The sequence below is a fragment of the Oncorhynchus gorbuscha genome, unplaced genomic scaffold (genome assembly GCF_021184085.1).
Source record: "Oncorhynchus gorbuscha isolate QuinsamMale2020 ecotype Even-year unplaced genomic scaffold, OgorEven_v1.0 Un_scaffold_1783, whole genome shotgun sequence".
Lineage (NCBI taxonomy): Eukaryota > Metazoa > Chordata > Actinopteri > Salmoniformes > Salmonidae > Oncorhynchus > Oncorhynchus gorbuscha.
This window is the reverse complement of record NW_025746465.1, coordinates 58,756-74,896: the sequence shown is the minus strand read 5'-3', so window position 1 is coordinate 74,896 and position 16,141 is coordinate 58,756. Positions and strand designations below refer to the sequence as shown.

Sequence of the window (16,141 nt, the reverse complement as noted above, 5' to 3'; positions counted from 1 at the left end):
ACCAGGCAGGGTTAGGGCTCTGACTTCACAGTAACAACTATAGATCCTGACTGACATGTGGTTCAGAACAGCCCTGTCATAGATCCTGACTGACATGTGGTTCAGAACAGCCCTGTCATAGATCCTGACTGACATGTGGTTCAGAACAGCCCTGTCATAGATCCTGACTGACATGTGGTTCAGAACAGCCCTGTCATAGATCCTGACTGACATGTGGTTCAGAACAGCCCTGTCATAGATCCTGACTGACATGTGGTTCAGAACAGCCCTGTCATAGATCCTGACTGACATGTGGTTCAGAACAGCCCTGTCATAGATCCTGACTGACATGTGGTTCAGAACAGCCCTTAAAAGTCAAGAAGTAGAAGATCCACCTGATCCATTGACATGGTCTTCACCAGCTAGTTCAGACTACAGCTTACCTGTCATAGATCCTGACTAACAGACATGATGGTTCAGAACAGCCCTGTCATGAGAGAGTCCTGACTAACAGCACATGATGTGTAGTTACCTGAACAGCCCTGAGTCATGATGTGAAGAGTTACAGAAGATGATTTTTAGATCCTGACAGAGTCATGATGTGTAGAGTTACCTGACTAACAGCAGAGTCATGACATGTAGAAGAAGTGAAGAAGATGCAGTTACCTGGACTAACAGCAGAGTCCTGATGTGTAGAGTTGACTAACAGAAGAGTCAGAAGAACAGCCAGCAGAGTCTAACAGCACAGAGTCATGATGTGTAGAGTTACCTGGACTAACAGCAGAGTCATGATGTGTAGAGTTACCTGGACTAACAGCAGAGTCATGATGTGTAGAGTTACCTGGACTAACAGCAGAGTCATGATGTGTAGAGTTACCTGGACTAACAGCAGAGTCATGATGTGTAGAGTTACCTGGACTAACAGCAGAGTCATGATGTGTAGAGTTACCTGGACTAACAGCAGAGTCATGATGTGTAGAGTTACCTGGACTAACAGCAGAGTCCTGATGTGTAGAGTTACCTGGACTAACAGCACAGAGTCATGATGTGTAGAGTTACCTGGACTAACAGCAGAGTCATGATGTGTAGAGTTACCTGGACTAACAGCAGAGTCATGATGTGTAGAGTTACCTGGACTAACAGCAGAGTCATTACCTGGACTAACAGCAGAGTCATGATGTGTAGAGTTACCTGGACTAACAGCAGAGTCATGATGTGTAGAGTTACCTGGACTAACAGCAGAGTCATGATGTGTAGAGTTACCTGGACTAACAGCAGAGTGTGTGTAGAGTTACCTGGACTAACAGCACATGAGTCATGATGTGTAGAGTTACCTGGACTAACAGCAGAGTCATGATGTGTAGAGTTACCTGGACTAACAGCAGAGTCATGATGTCAGCAGAGTCATGATGTGTAGAGTTACCTGGACTAACAGCAGAGTCATGATGTGTAGAGTTACCTGGACTAACAGCAGAGTCATGATGTGTAGAGTTACCTGGACTAACAGCAGAGTCATGATGTGTAGAGTTACCTGGACTAACAGCAGAGTCATGATGTGTAGAGTTACCTGGACTAACAGCAGAGTCATGATGTGTAGAGTTACCTGGACTAACAGCAGAGTCATGATGTGTAGAGTTACCTGGACTAACAGCAGAGTCCTGATGTGTAGAGTTACCTGGACTTTGTGCTGTGACCTACCTGGACTCCTCCCTCCCAGAGTCCTGCTGCTGCTCCTTGCTGCTTGGTCCTGCTGTGCTGTCCTCTTCCAGAGTCCTTCTGCTTCCCTCTTCCTGCCCTCCTTGTGACGCTGACGCCCTTCCCTCGTCCTCGACCTGGCCATGACCCTTCACCCCGTTGGATGAACCCTGGGCCTCTGGATGTGACCCGGGCTGGGACAGGAAGTCAGTGTGGTCTCCATTGGATTTCTCTGCTGGTCGGACAGGTGATGTCGTCAGGGAGTCCAGGGAATTCACAGGGCTTGGGGAGGAGGAGGGGAGACAGGGGGAGGAGAGAGGAAGGGGAAGAGAGGAGGGGGGAGGAAGGGGAAGAGAAGAGAGGGGAGGGCGAGGGGGAGGGGAGGGGAGACAGGGGGAGGAGAGAGGAAGGGGAAGAGAGGAGGGGGAGGAAGGGGAAGAGAGAGAGAAGAGGGGGAGGGTGGGGAAGGAGAGGGGAAAGGGAAGAGAGAGAGGGAGGGAGGGAGAGAGAGGGAGGGCAGAGGAGGAGGTGGGGAGACAGGGGAGGAGAGAGGAAGGGGAAGAGAGGAGGAGGGGGAGGGTGGGAGAGGGAGGGCCGGGGAGATTACTATTAGAATTAGAAAAACATTGTCCATGCAATGTGGAAATACACTACATGACAAAACGTATGTGGACACCTGCTCGTCAAACATCTCATTCCAGTTGGTCCTCCCTTTGCTGCTATAACAGCCTCCACTCTTCTGGGAAGGCCTTCCACTAGATGTTGGAACATTTATGCAGGGCCTGGCTCGCAGTCGGCGTTTCAATTCATCCCAAAGGTGTTCTATGGGGTTGAAGTCAGGGCTCTGTGCAGCCAGTCAAGTTCTTCCACACTGGTCTCAACAAACCATTTCTGTATAGACCTCACTTTGTGCACAGGGGCATTGTCATGCTGAAACAGGAAAGGACGTTCCCCAAACTGTTGCCACAACGTTGGAAGCACAGAATCATCTAGAATGTCATTGAATGCTGTAGCATTAAGATCTCTGTTCACTGGAAATAAGGGGAACGAACCATGAACCATTATTCCTCATCCACCAAACTTTACAGTTGGCACTATGCATTGGGGTAGGTAGCGTTCTCCTGGCATCCGCCAAAACCAGATTTGTCAGTCGGACTCCCAGATGGTGAAGTGTGATTCATCACTCCAGAGAACGCGTTTCCACCATTGAGAGTCCAATAGCGGAGAGCTTTACACCACTCCAGCCAACGCTTGGCATCGCGCATGGTGATCTTAGGCTTGAGTGCGGCTTCTAGGCCATGAACCCCATTTCATGAAGCTCCCGACAAACAGTTATTGTGCTGATATTGCTTCAAGAGGCAGTTTGGAACTCGGTAGTGAGTGTTGCAACTGAGGACAGACGATTTTTACGCACTACGCCCTTCAGCACTTGGCAGTCCCCTTCTCTAAGCTTGAGTGGCCTTCCACTTCATGGCTGAGCCATTGTTGTTCCTAGATATTTCCACTCCCCAATATCAGCACTTACAGTTGACCAGGGCAGAGCTAGAAGGAAACATTTTTGACGAACTGACTTGTTGGAAAGGTGGCATCCTATGTCGGTGTTACGTTGAAAGTCACTGAGCCAGTACAAGCCATTTTATTTGCAATGTTTGTCTATGGAGATTGCATGGCTGTGTGCTGATGTTATCCACCTGTCAGCAGGTGTGGCTGAAATAGTGAAACCAGTCATCTGAAAGGTCCACATACTTCTGGTGATGTAGTGTATGTCTTGGGTTTCACCACATATAAACAGACTTTAAAGAGACCAAAATAATGCTGTCATGACTGAGATGACGAAGAGGGAATGTTCTTCAGAGTAAAGTTCTGCCTGTTGTATAATAACATGGATGTAGCCTATACTGTATATACAACATTATTAATGTTGAATAATAATATGAGATCCTACCTGGTGTCCTGGAGGTCGTGACCCTCAGCACTCAGACTGCGGCCAGGTGTCGGGGGCTCCACGTTCACACTGGACGTCTCACTATGCCAACCTGCAGGTGATGACATCACATCTTTGTCTGCCTGCTGAACCTGAGACAAGATGGCGTTTATCCTTTCCTCCGTCATCTCCTCATCCTCCGAGCCTTCCTCCAGCCCCATCTCCTCCAACAGAGACTTTAACTTCTCCTCACTCAACTCCCCCTCCTCCTTCTCTTCCCCGGGAGGACCAGACACACCACCCTCTACCCCCTCTCCCCCCAGGGCAGGCCTAAAGCCTAGGGTCTCTGATGGGTCTCCTCTGGCTCCAGCCAACCACTCATCCTCCCTGACCACCCCCTGAGGAAGATCAATCTGATGTATCAGCATCCCCATGTCAATATCCTGCTCAGCCTCCTCTCTCAGCCCTGCCTCCCTGTTATGGGGCTTGTATGAGGCCACTGACTCTCTGCTAACACCTGTGTCATCTTCAGTGGAGGTCACTTTAGGCCCCCCGCCTTCCCCGGCACCCTCCCCGGCGCCCTTCCCGGCTCCCCGGGAGTCTAGAGGTCCAGAGGTGTCTTCCTCTACCACCATTGTGGGTGATTGAGCATGGGAGGCGGGGCCTGGGGTGCTGGTGGTCTGGGTGAGTGACAAGTCACATGGTCTAGTGGGCGTTCTAGAGGGGGAGTCTAGGCCAGCGTCCTCGTCAAAGAAGTGGTCGCTGCTTAGCGGGGTGGGGGGCTGACAGATCAAACCTGTGGGGGTCTGAAGCTCCAGCTGGATGCTGCTGGAACCTGGATGAGATAACCACAACACAGTGGAGCTGAGATGGAGGGACACAACAACATGAAGACACTCAGCATGTACAGGAGGAAGGAGGATGGAGGAAGGAAGGAGGAAGGAAGGAGTGCTGTTCATATAATACTGCCGCCTGCAGATAATCACTGACTTATACTCTTATAACAGACAGGCAAGCTGTTAGCATTCAGCCTAGCAGGTAGCAGGTAGCTAGCAGTTCTTTACATGGCTCATCTGCAAATGGCCTGTTGGAATACAGGCCTGGATATGACTTGATAATGAGTTTAGTCAACAAGTAATCTGTGATGTTAATCACATGGATATGTAAGTACAGAGGATGAGCAGTGAAAAATAAGGAACTACATATAGACCTGTAGTTCCAATATACATACCTAATATATAGGGGGGCGGGGCCTAAGGAGGGACTACATATAGACCTGTAGTTCCAATATACATACCTAATATATAGGGGGGCGGGGCCTAATGAGGGACTACATATAGACCTGTAGTTCCTATATACATACCTAATATATAGGGGGGGCGGGGCCTAATGAGGGACTACATATAGACCTGTAGTTCCTATATACATACCTAATATATAGGGGGCGGGGCCTAATGAGGGACTACATATAGACCTGTAGTTCCTATATACATACCTAATATATAGGGGGGCGGGACTACATATAGGGTTCCTAATGAGGGACTACATATAGACCTGTAGTTCCAATATACATACCTAATATATAGGGGGGGCGGGGCCTATACCTAATATATAGGAGGGACTACATATAGACCTGTAGTTCCTATATACATACCTAATATATAGGGGGGGGCGGGGCCTAATGAGGGACTACATATAGACCTGTAGTTCCTTTACACATTCCTAATATATAGGGGGGCGGGGCCTAATGAGGGACTACATATAGACCTGTAGTTCCTTTACACATTCCTAATATATAGGGGGGACCTGTAGTTCGGGGCCTAAGGAGTGACTACATATAGACCTGTAGTTACTATATACATACCTAATATATAGGGGGCGGGGCCTAACGAGGGACTACATATAGACCTGTAGTTACTATATACATACCTAATATATAGGGGGCGGGGCCTAGGAGGACTACATATAGGGCCTAAGGAGGAACTACATATAGACCTGTAGTTCCTATATACATACCTAATATATAGGGGGGCGGGGCCTAAGGAGGGACTACATATAGACCTGTAGTTCCTATATACATACCTAATATATAGGGGGCGGGGCCTAAGGAGGGACTACATATAGACCTGTAGTTCCTATATACATACCTAATATATATAGGGGGGGGCGGGGCCTAAGGAGGGACTACATATAGACCTGTAGTTCATATATACACATTCCTAATATATAGGGGGCGGGGGACCTAAGGAGGGACTACATATAGACCTGTAGTTCCTTTACACATTCCTAATATATAGGGGGCGGGGCCTAAGGAGGGACTACATATAGACCTGTAGTTCCTATATACATACCTAATATATAGGGGGCGGGGCCTAAGGAGGGACTACATATAGACCTGTAGTTCCTATATACATACCTAATATATAGGGGGCGGGGCCTAAGGAGGGACTACATATAGACCTGTAGTTCCTATATACATACCTAATATATAGGGGGCGGGGCCTAATGAGGGACTACATATAGACCTGTAGTTCCTTTACACATTCCTAATATATAGGGGGGGGGGGGGCCTAAGGAGGGACTACATATAGACCTGTAGTTCCTATATACATACCTAATATATAGGGGGCGGGGCCTAAGGAGGGACTACATATAGACCTGTAGTTCCTATATACATACCTAATATATAGGGGGCGGGGCCTAAGGAGGGACTACATATAGACCTGTAGTTCCTATATACATACCTAATATATAGGGGGGGGGCCTAAGGAGGGACTACATATAGACCTGTAGTTCCTATATACATACCTAATATATAGGGGGCGGGGCTAAGGAGGGACTACATATAGACCTGTAGTTCCTATATACATACCTAATATATAGGGGGCCTAAGGAGGGACTACATATAGACCTGTAGTTCCTATATACATACCTAATATATAGGGGGCGGGCCTAAGGAGGGACTACATATAGACCTGTAGTTCCTTTACACATTCCTAATATAGGGGGCTAGGGACATATAGACCTGTAGTTCCTATACATTCCTAATATATAGGGGGGGGGGCCTAAGGAGGGACTACATATAGACCTGTAGTTCCAATATACATAATATAGGGACTACTACATATAGACCTGTAGTTCCTATATACATACCTAATATATAGGGGGCGGGGCCTAAGGAGGGACTACATATAGACCTGTAGTTCTACCTAATATATAGGGGGCCCTAAGGAGGACTACATATAGACCTGTAGTTCCTATATACATACCTAATATATAGGGGGCGGGGCCTAAGGAGGGACTACATATATGTATTCCTATATACATACCTAATATATAGGGGCGGGGCCTAAGGAGGACTACTTATAGACCTGTAGTTCCTATATACATACCTAATATATAGGGGGGGGCCTAAGGAGGGACTACATATAGACCTGTAGTTCCTATATACATACAATATATAGGGGCGGGGCCTACTACATAGGACCTGTAGTTCCTACAATATATAGGTGATGGACAGATCAGGAACATTTAGAACTATCAAAGATGTCCTATGGACAGATCAGGAACTAACAGATACTACTGTAAGGTCCTATGGACAGATCAGAAACTATCAGATACTACTGTAAGGTCTTATGGACAGATCAGATACTACTGTAAGGTCCTATGGACAGATCAGGAACAATCAGATACTACTGTAAGGTCCTATGGACAGATCAGGTAACCTATCAGATACTACTGTAAGGTCCTATGGACAGATACTAGTAAGGTCCTAACAGATCAGATACTACTGTAAGGTCCTATGGACAGATCAGAAACTATCAGATACTACTGTAAGGTCCTATGGACAGATCAGGAACTATCAGATACTACTGTAAGGTCCTATGGACAGATCAGAAACTATCAGATACTACTGTAAGGTCCTATGGACAGATCAGATACTACTGTAAGGTCCTATGGACTGATCAGATACTACTGTAAGGTCCTATGGACAGATCAGGAACTATCAGATACTACTGTAAGGTCCTATGGACAGATCAGGAACTATCAGATACTACTGTAAGGTCCTATGGACAGATCAGGAACTATCAGATACTACTGTAAGGTCCTATGGACAGATCAGATACTACTGTAAGGTCCTATGGACAGATCAGATACTACTGTAAGGTCCTATGGACAGATCAGAAACTATCAGATACTACTGTAAGGTCCTATGGACAGATTAAAAGACAAACAAAATGTTAGTCAGACAAGACTTGGTTGAAAGTGAATGAAAATTAGTGGATGAAAATGTGACTGTAACTTCTGTTTATGTAGCTGCAGTTGAGGAAGAGCGCTACAGCCAGAACAGCTAGCATTGTTAGCTTCACATTAGCCTAGCATTGCTAGCTTAGCGTTGTTAGCCTAGTGTTACTAGCAGAACTACTAAGACTGAGGGAGCAGCCACACAAGGCTGTAGCAGAGCTGCCAACAGTCCAGTTAGGTACAGTATGTTGGATGGAGGGTGAGAGCACAGCTGAGGGTGTCAGCAGGGAGGGAGGGGCATTTTTTTTTTTTTTTTTTTTTAGGTAGCAGGTTAGCAGGAAGGGCTTAGGTGGTCTGGTTCAGCAGAGTTAGAAGCAAGATAACTGCAGGGTAGGAAGGCTCAGAGAAACCAGAGGTACTAACTAATGGCCTAAGCAGCTCTAACAGCCCTATAACAAGCAGAGGTCCCTTAAAGCCACAGTCATGCTGTCAGAACAGAAACGTTAGCAGTACCATAACACACCGCTAGACTAACAGAACAGGAGAGGGTTAGTACCACAACACACCGCTATCTAACAGAACAGGAGAGGGTTAGTACCACAACACACAACAGAACAGGAGAGGGTTAGCCACAACACACCGCTATCTAACAGAACAGGAGAGGGTTAGTAGCACAACACACCGATCTAACAGAGGAGAGGGTTAGTACCACAACAGGAGAGGGTTAGTACCACAACACACTATCTAACAGAACAGGAGAGGGTTAGTAACAACACAAGCAGCGCTATCTAACAGAACAGGAGAGGGTTAAAGCTAGAACAGGAGAGGTTACCAAACACACCGCTATCTAACAGAACAGGAGAGGGTTAGTACCACAACACACCGCTATCTAACAGAACAGGAGAGGGTTAGTACCACAACACACCGCTATCTAACAGAACAGGAGAGGGTTAGTACCACAACACACCGCTATCTAACAGAACAGGAGAGGGTTAGTACCACAACACACCGCTATCTAACAGAACAGGAGAGGGTTAGTACCACAACACACCGCTATCTAACAGAACAGGAGAGGGTTAGTACCACAACACACCGCTATCTAACAGAACAGGAGAGGGTTAGTACCACAACACACCGCTATCTAACAGAACAGGAGAGGGTTAGTACCACAACACACCGCTATCTAACAGAACAGGAGAGGGTTAGTACCACAACACACCACAACAGACAGGAACCATTTGCCATATAAATTGGTTAACATAATAATATTTTCATGTACTTGACAATCAAATTGTGAATAAAATATTATTTGGCGAGAAATGTGACAAATGTAGTGTGTTAAACATTACTGTATTTTTTTCAATCACACCATAACTATTATAGAACAAAATACCAACCAAATCTTTAACCCAACTGAATGAAATAAACATTGCTCTCATGGTCAAATTAAGAACATAGATCAGATAGGTTAGTTGTGATTCCTCAGAGGCTTGTTAAGTAGCATGATATTTTATACTGTACACAACATAAAATACAGTCACACATACAGTAGTAGAGTTGTAATGCCCCCTGACAGGGTTAACACACGGCAACGTTTGAAAAGTATCAGTGTTGATTGATTTCAAGGGGCATATAAAATATAAATATAAAATCAACATCTAATTTGTCATCATAATGTTCAGATTGGTTCTACGTTTGACTAGTTTAGCCAGGTTGGTCTAGGACTTTTAGCCAGGTTGGTTCTACGTTTGACTCGTTTAGCCAGGTTGGCTCTACGTTCGACTCGTTTAGCCAGGTTGGCTCTACGTTCGACTCGTTTAGCCAGGTTGGCTCTACGTTCGACTCGTTTAGCCAGGTTGGCTCTACGTTCGACTCGTTTAGCCAGGTTGGCTCTACGTTCGACTCGTTTAGCCTGATTGGCTCTACATTCGACTCGTTTAGCCAGGTTGGCTCTACGTTTGACTCGTTTAGCCAGGTTGGCTCTACGTTTGACTCATTTAGCCTGATTGGCTCTACGTTTGACTCGTTTAGCCTGATTGGCTCTACGTTTGACTCGTTTAGCCTGAATGGCTCTACGTTTGACTCGTTTAGCCTGAATGGCTCTACGTTCGACTAGTTTAGCTAGATTGGCTCTACGTTCGACTAGTTTAGCCCGATTGGCTCTACGTTCGACTAGTTTACCTAGATTGGCTCTACGTTCGACTAGTTTACCTAGATTGGCTCTACGTTCGACTAGTTTACCTAGATTGGCTCTACGTTCGACTAGTTTACCTAGATTGGCTCTACGTTCGACTCGTTTAGCCTGATTGGCTCTACGTTCGACTCGTTTAGCCTGATTGGCTCTACGTTCGACTAGTTTAGCTAGATTGGCTCTACGTTTGACTTGTTTAGCCTGATTGGCTCTACGTTTGACTCGTTTAGCCTGATTGGCTCTACGTTTGACTCGTTTAGCCAGATTGGCTCTACGTTCGACTCATTTAGCCTAGATTGGCTCTACGTTCGACTAGTTTAGACTGGCTGGTTCTGTAAGAAGGAGAGGTAAAGAGAGAGACAGAGTTCAGCTAGATGGGGCTAAACTTTACCATCACACTGATCCAGGAAAACTGCGTTATCATCAGCAAAACATCTTGTGCCTGAAATGTTACCATAGTCAAATATTGGCCCTTCCAGCAATGTCACAATATCCATCCGATTGATCTTAGTCAGGACCTCTGTAAGGGAATCCGCTAAAGTGAGACAGAAACAGGCAAACTGGTTAATACACTACATACAGCAATACACAACACTGTTACATCCTACCCACGTTCTAAACAAAACAACACTATCACATCCTACCCACATTCTAAACAAAACAACACTATTATATCCTACCCACATTCTAAACAAAACAAAACAACATCCTACCCACGTTCTAAACAAAACAACACTGTTACATTCTACCCACGTTCTAAACAAAACAACACTATTACATCCTACCCATGTTCTAAACAAAACAACACTATTACATCCTACCCACATTCTAAACAAAACAACACTATTACAGCCTACCCACATTCAAAACAAAACAACACTATTACCCCCTACCCACATTCAAAACAAAACAACACTATTACATCCTACCCACATTCTAAACAAAACAACACTATTACAGCCTACCCACATTCAAAACAAAACAACACTATTAAATTCTACCCACGTTCTAAACAAAACAACACTATTACATCCTACCCATGTTCTAAACAAAACAACACTATTACAGCCTACCCACATTCAAAACAAAACAACACTATTCAGCCTAAATTCAAAACAACACTATTACAGCCTACCCACATTCTAAACAAAACAACACTATTACAGCCTACCCACGTTCTAAACAAAACAACACTATTACATCCTACCCACATTCTAAACAAAACAACACTATTACATCCTACCCACGTTCTAAACAAAACAAAACAACACTATTACATCCTACCCACGTTCTAAACAAAACAACACTATTACAGCCTACCCACATTCTAAACAAAACAACACTATTACATCCTACCCACGTTCTAAACAAAACAACACTATTACATCCTACCCACATTCTAAACAAAACAAAACAACACTATTACAGCCTACCCACATTCAAAACAAAACAACACTATTACCCCCTACCCACATTCAAAACAAAACAACACTATTACATCCTACCCACATTCTAAACAAAACAACACTATTACAGCCTACCCACATTCAAAACAAAACAACACTATTAAATTCTACCCACGTTCTAAACAAAACAACACTATTACATCCTACCCATGTTCTAAACAAAACAACACTATTACAGCCTACCCACATTCAAAACAAAACAACACTATTACAGCCTACCCACATTCAAAACAACACTATTACAGCCTACCCACATTCTAAACAAAACAACACTATTACATCCTACCCACATTCTAAACAAAACAACACTATTACATCCTACCCACGTTCTAAACAAAACAAAACAACACTATTACATCCTACCCACGTTCTAAACAAAACAACACTATTACAGCCTACCCACATTCTAAACAAAACAACACTATTACATCCTACCCACGTTCTAAACAAAACAACACTATTACATCCTACCCACGTTCTAAACAAAACAAAACAACACTATTACATCCTACCCACGTTCTAAACAAAACAACACTATTACATCCTACCCACGTTCTAAACAAAACAACACTATTACAGCCTACCCACGTTCTAAACAAAACAACACTATTACATCCTACCCACGTTCTAAACAAAACAACACTATTACAGCCTACCCACATTCTAAACAAAACAACACTATTACATCCTACCCACGTTCTAAACAAAACAACACTATTACATCCTACCCACGTTCTAAACAAAACAAAACAACACTATTACATCCTACCCACGTTCTAAACAAAACAACACTATTACAGCCTACCCACGTTCTACAGTCAGACAGGGCTAGTTCTCTACAGTCAGACAGGGCTGGTTCTCTACAGTCAGACAGGGCTGGTTCTCTACAGTCAGACAGGGATGGTTCTCTATAGTCAGACAGGGCTGGTTCTCTACAGTCAGACAGGGATGGTTCTCTACAGTCAGACAGGGCTGGTTCTCTACAGTCAGACAGGGATGGTTCTCTATAGTCAGACAGGGCTGGTTCTCTACAGTCAGACAGGGCTGGTTATCTATAGTCAGACAGGGCTGGTTCTCTACAGTCAGACAGGGCTGGTTCTCTACAGTCAGACAGGGCTGGTTCTCTACAGTCAGACAGGGCTGGTTCTCTGACCTGAGACAGCTCTGTGTAGAGTAATGACCTGAGACAGCTCTGTGTAGAGTAATGACTTGAGACAGCTCTGTGTAATGACCTGAGACACCTCTGTGTAGAGTACTGACCTGAGACAGCTCTGTGTAGAGTAGACCTGAGACAGCTCTGTGTAATGACCTGAGACAGCTCTGTGTAGAGTAATGACCTGAGACACAGCTCTGACAGCTAATGACCTGAGACACCTCTGTGTAGAGTACTGACCTGAGACAGCTCTGTGTAGAGTAATGACCTGAGACAGCTCTGTGTAGAGTAATGACCTGAGACAGCTCTGTGTAGTGTAATGACCTGAGACAGCTCTGTGTAGAGTAATGACCTGAGACAGCTCTGTGTAGAGTAACCTGAGACAGCTCTGTGTAGAGTAATGACCTGAGACAGCTCTGTGTAGAGTAATGACCTGAGACAGCTCTGTGTAATGACCTGAGACAGCTAATGACCTGAGACAGCTCTGTGTAGAGTAATGACCTGAGACAGCTCTGTGTAATGACCTGAGACAGCTCTGTGTAGAGTGACCTGAGACAGCTCTGTGTAATGACTCAGCTGTGTAGAGTAATGACCTGAGACAGCTCTGTGTAATGACCTGAGACAGCTCTGTGTAATGACCTGAGACAGCTCTGTGTAGAGAGACAGCTCTGTGTAATGACCTGAGACAGCTCTGTGTAGAGTAATGACCTGAGACAGCTCTGTGTAATGACCTGAGACAGCTCTGTGTAGAGTAATGACCTGAGACAGCTCTGTGTAATGACCTGAGACAGCTCTGTGTAATGACCTGAGACAGCTCTGTGTAATGACCTGAGACAGCTCTGTGTAATGACCTGAGACAGCTCTGTGTAATGACCTGAGAAAGCTCTGTGTAATGACCTGAGACAGCTCTGTGTAATGACCTGAGACAGCTCTGTGTAATGACCTGAGACAGCTCTGTGTAATGACCTGAGACAGCTCTGTGTAATGACCTGAGACAGCTCTGTGTAATGACCTGAGACAGCTCTGTGTAATGACCTGAGACAGCTCTGTGTAATGACCTGAGACAGCTCTGTGTAGTGCCCTGTGCGGTGCTACTGTTTTCAGTAGTGACTAGTTACATAAAACAAGCCTTCAATTCAGGGAGGAAATGGGATACCTACTTGTGGCATTTTTACCATCTCTGCTAACCCATTTCTTTAAAAGCATGAAACTCTGAGTGGTCAGAGAGTTGGGGTTATCCACACGGATGTGATTGATCTCATCTACGGAGAAATCCATTTCCCTGGCAAGCTCTGAAACAGAAACACATTAAATATGGATTAGACTCCTCTCCTCCCTGTTCTCTCCCCTCCTCTCCTCCCTGTTCTCTCCCCCTCCTCTCCTCCCTGTTCTCTCCCCCTCCTCTCCTCCCTGTTCTCTCCCCCTCCTCTCATGTCTTCATTTCCTTTTCTTTACCTCCCCTCCTCTCTTTCCTCCCCTCTCTCCTTCCCCCTCCTGTCTTTGTTTCCTTTGCTATCCTCCCCTCCTCTCTTTCCTCCCCTCCTCTCCTTCCCCCTCCTGTCTTTGTTTTTGCTATTCTCCCCTCCTCTCTTTCCTCCCCTCCTCTCCTTCCCCCTCCTGTCTTTGTTTCCTTTGCTATCCTCTCCTCCTCTCTTTCCCCCCCTCCTCTCTTTCCTCCCCTCCTCTCTTTCCTCCCCTCCTCTCTTTCCTCCCCTCCTCTCCTTCCCCCTCCTGTCTTTGTTTCCTTTGCTATCCTCTCCTCCTCTCTTTCCTCCCCTCCTCTCTTTCCTCCCCTCCTCTCCCCCAGACAGATATGTACGTAATGCCGCAGTGCAGGAGGGGAGGGGACTCTCCCCCAGACAGATATGTACGTAATGCCGCAGTGCAGGCAGGGAGGGGAGCTGGGCACACTGCCATGACACTGCCTTTCCCTCCTGATAAAAATGACAGTAATCTCTAGATGGAACAGACTACACAGATGAAGTCCTACCCAGCTCAGTCATCAACGGGAACAGTATGGTGTCACAATCTGAAATCTCTGATGTATTCTAGCCATCTCCAGTCAGTGTGTGGGGTAATAGTGTGTGTGGCTGGTACGTTATGTCACTGCAGTATAAGAGAGACTGCCATTCTACTGCTGTCCTCCAGGGGGAGACATGCTACTGTGTTCTTACCAGTCCAGCTCAGACCCAGGTGATCTGCCACTATGGCCATCCGCAGGTCAGTCCTCTCACAGGGGCTCTGAGGGCCTGGTGGGGATGAGGGGCAGACAGCACCATGTTATCATCTCATCACTGTGTATTTATGAGGAACATAACATACCTTTTTCTGGCCAAATTCTCCTCATCAATTTCAGAGGTCTCTGGATAGTAAGATCATAGTAAACGCTCTACATTTTGGAGTACTTGGCTGCACCATTCCAAATCAGAAGCCAGATAGTAACAGGTAGAATTATGAGGATCCAATGGCAAGACAAAGGCACATAGACAGTTCCAGTAGCAGACTAGTATCTGTTGTTGAGTGGGTGTTAGGCAGGTAACCAGCCAGTCTACCAGGCAATCAAACCATCACAGAAACAAAACCACCCCGATTCACATGTCACTAGCTCTATAGTGTGGAGCTTGGTGTTCAAGGCCAAACGTGTTTCAGAGTGAAATGAAAGGAGACATGCCAGTAACCTGTGTACGCTGGAGGAGACTGGACCACGGTCACCTGTCTGATACTGCTATTCTGCTATACTGATACAGACTCAGCACAGCTCTACACGAGCCACAGACTACTCGTCTGTACAGTGCTCTGGTCACTATCATGCTGCAGCACCTGACTACTGTTTCCTACTTTTCTTCCTGAATCTGGTCGGACAGTTAATACATCTCCTAAGTCTGGTTGGACAGTTCATACATCTCCTAAGTCTGGTCGGACAGTTCATACATCTCCTAAGTCTGGTTGGACAGTTCATACATCTCCTAAGTCTGGTTGGACAGTTCATACATCTCCTAAGTCTGGTTGGACAGTTCATACATCTCCTAAGTCTGGTTGGACAGTTCATACATCTCCTAAGTCTGGTTGGACAGTTCATACATCTCCTAAGTCTGGTTGGACAGTTCCTACATCTCCTAAGTCTGGCAGTGTCTGACAGTTCATACATCTCCTAAGTCTGGTTGGACAGTTCATACATCTCCTAAGTCTGGTTGGACAGTTCATACATCTCCTAAGTCTGGTTGGACAGTTAATACATCTCCTAAGTCTGGTTGGACAGGACACAGAGATGACAGAATGACAGCTGCAGTTAAGTCACATCACAGCCAATCACAACAGCTCATGCACTAAAGATCAAGAAGTGTAACGTTTTACAGGCTTGGTCTCCATGATGTTGGCCATGTTGGACCCTGCAACCTGACTGCAATCCTTCTCCTTTCCTGCAGCCGGCCTACTGCTCCTCCTCTCCTCCTTCCATCTCCTTCTCGTCTTCTCTCTGCAGGCCTGCT

At 45.7% G+C, this 16,141-nt stretch overlaps 1 protein-coding gene across 1 annotated transcript; it reads right to left on the bottom strand.

Moving 5' to 3' along the window:
- Positions 1–1,673: 1,673 nt before the first annotated feature.
- Positions 1,674–16,066, bottom strand: LOC124024204 (ankyrin-3-like). The gene is made up of 6 exons (XM_046338203.1): positions 16,008–16,066; positions 14,828–14,902; positions 13,814–13,945; positions 10,489–10,569; positions 3,620–4,433; positions 1,674–1,956 (listed from the first exon to the last, which is right to left on the bottom strand). Exons 2-6 carry the CDS (start codon positions 14,865–14,867, stop codon positions 1,674–1,676), a joined length of 1,350 nt encoding a protein of 449 aa, XP_046194159.1. The 5' UTR covers positions 14,868–14,902; positions 16,008–16,066.
- Between the last annotated feature and the right edge of the window lie 75 nt (positions 16,067–16,141).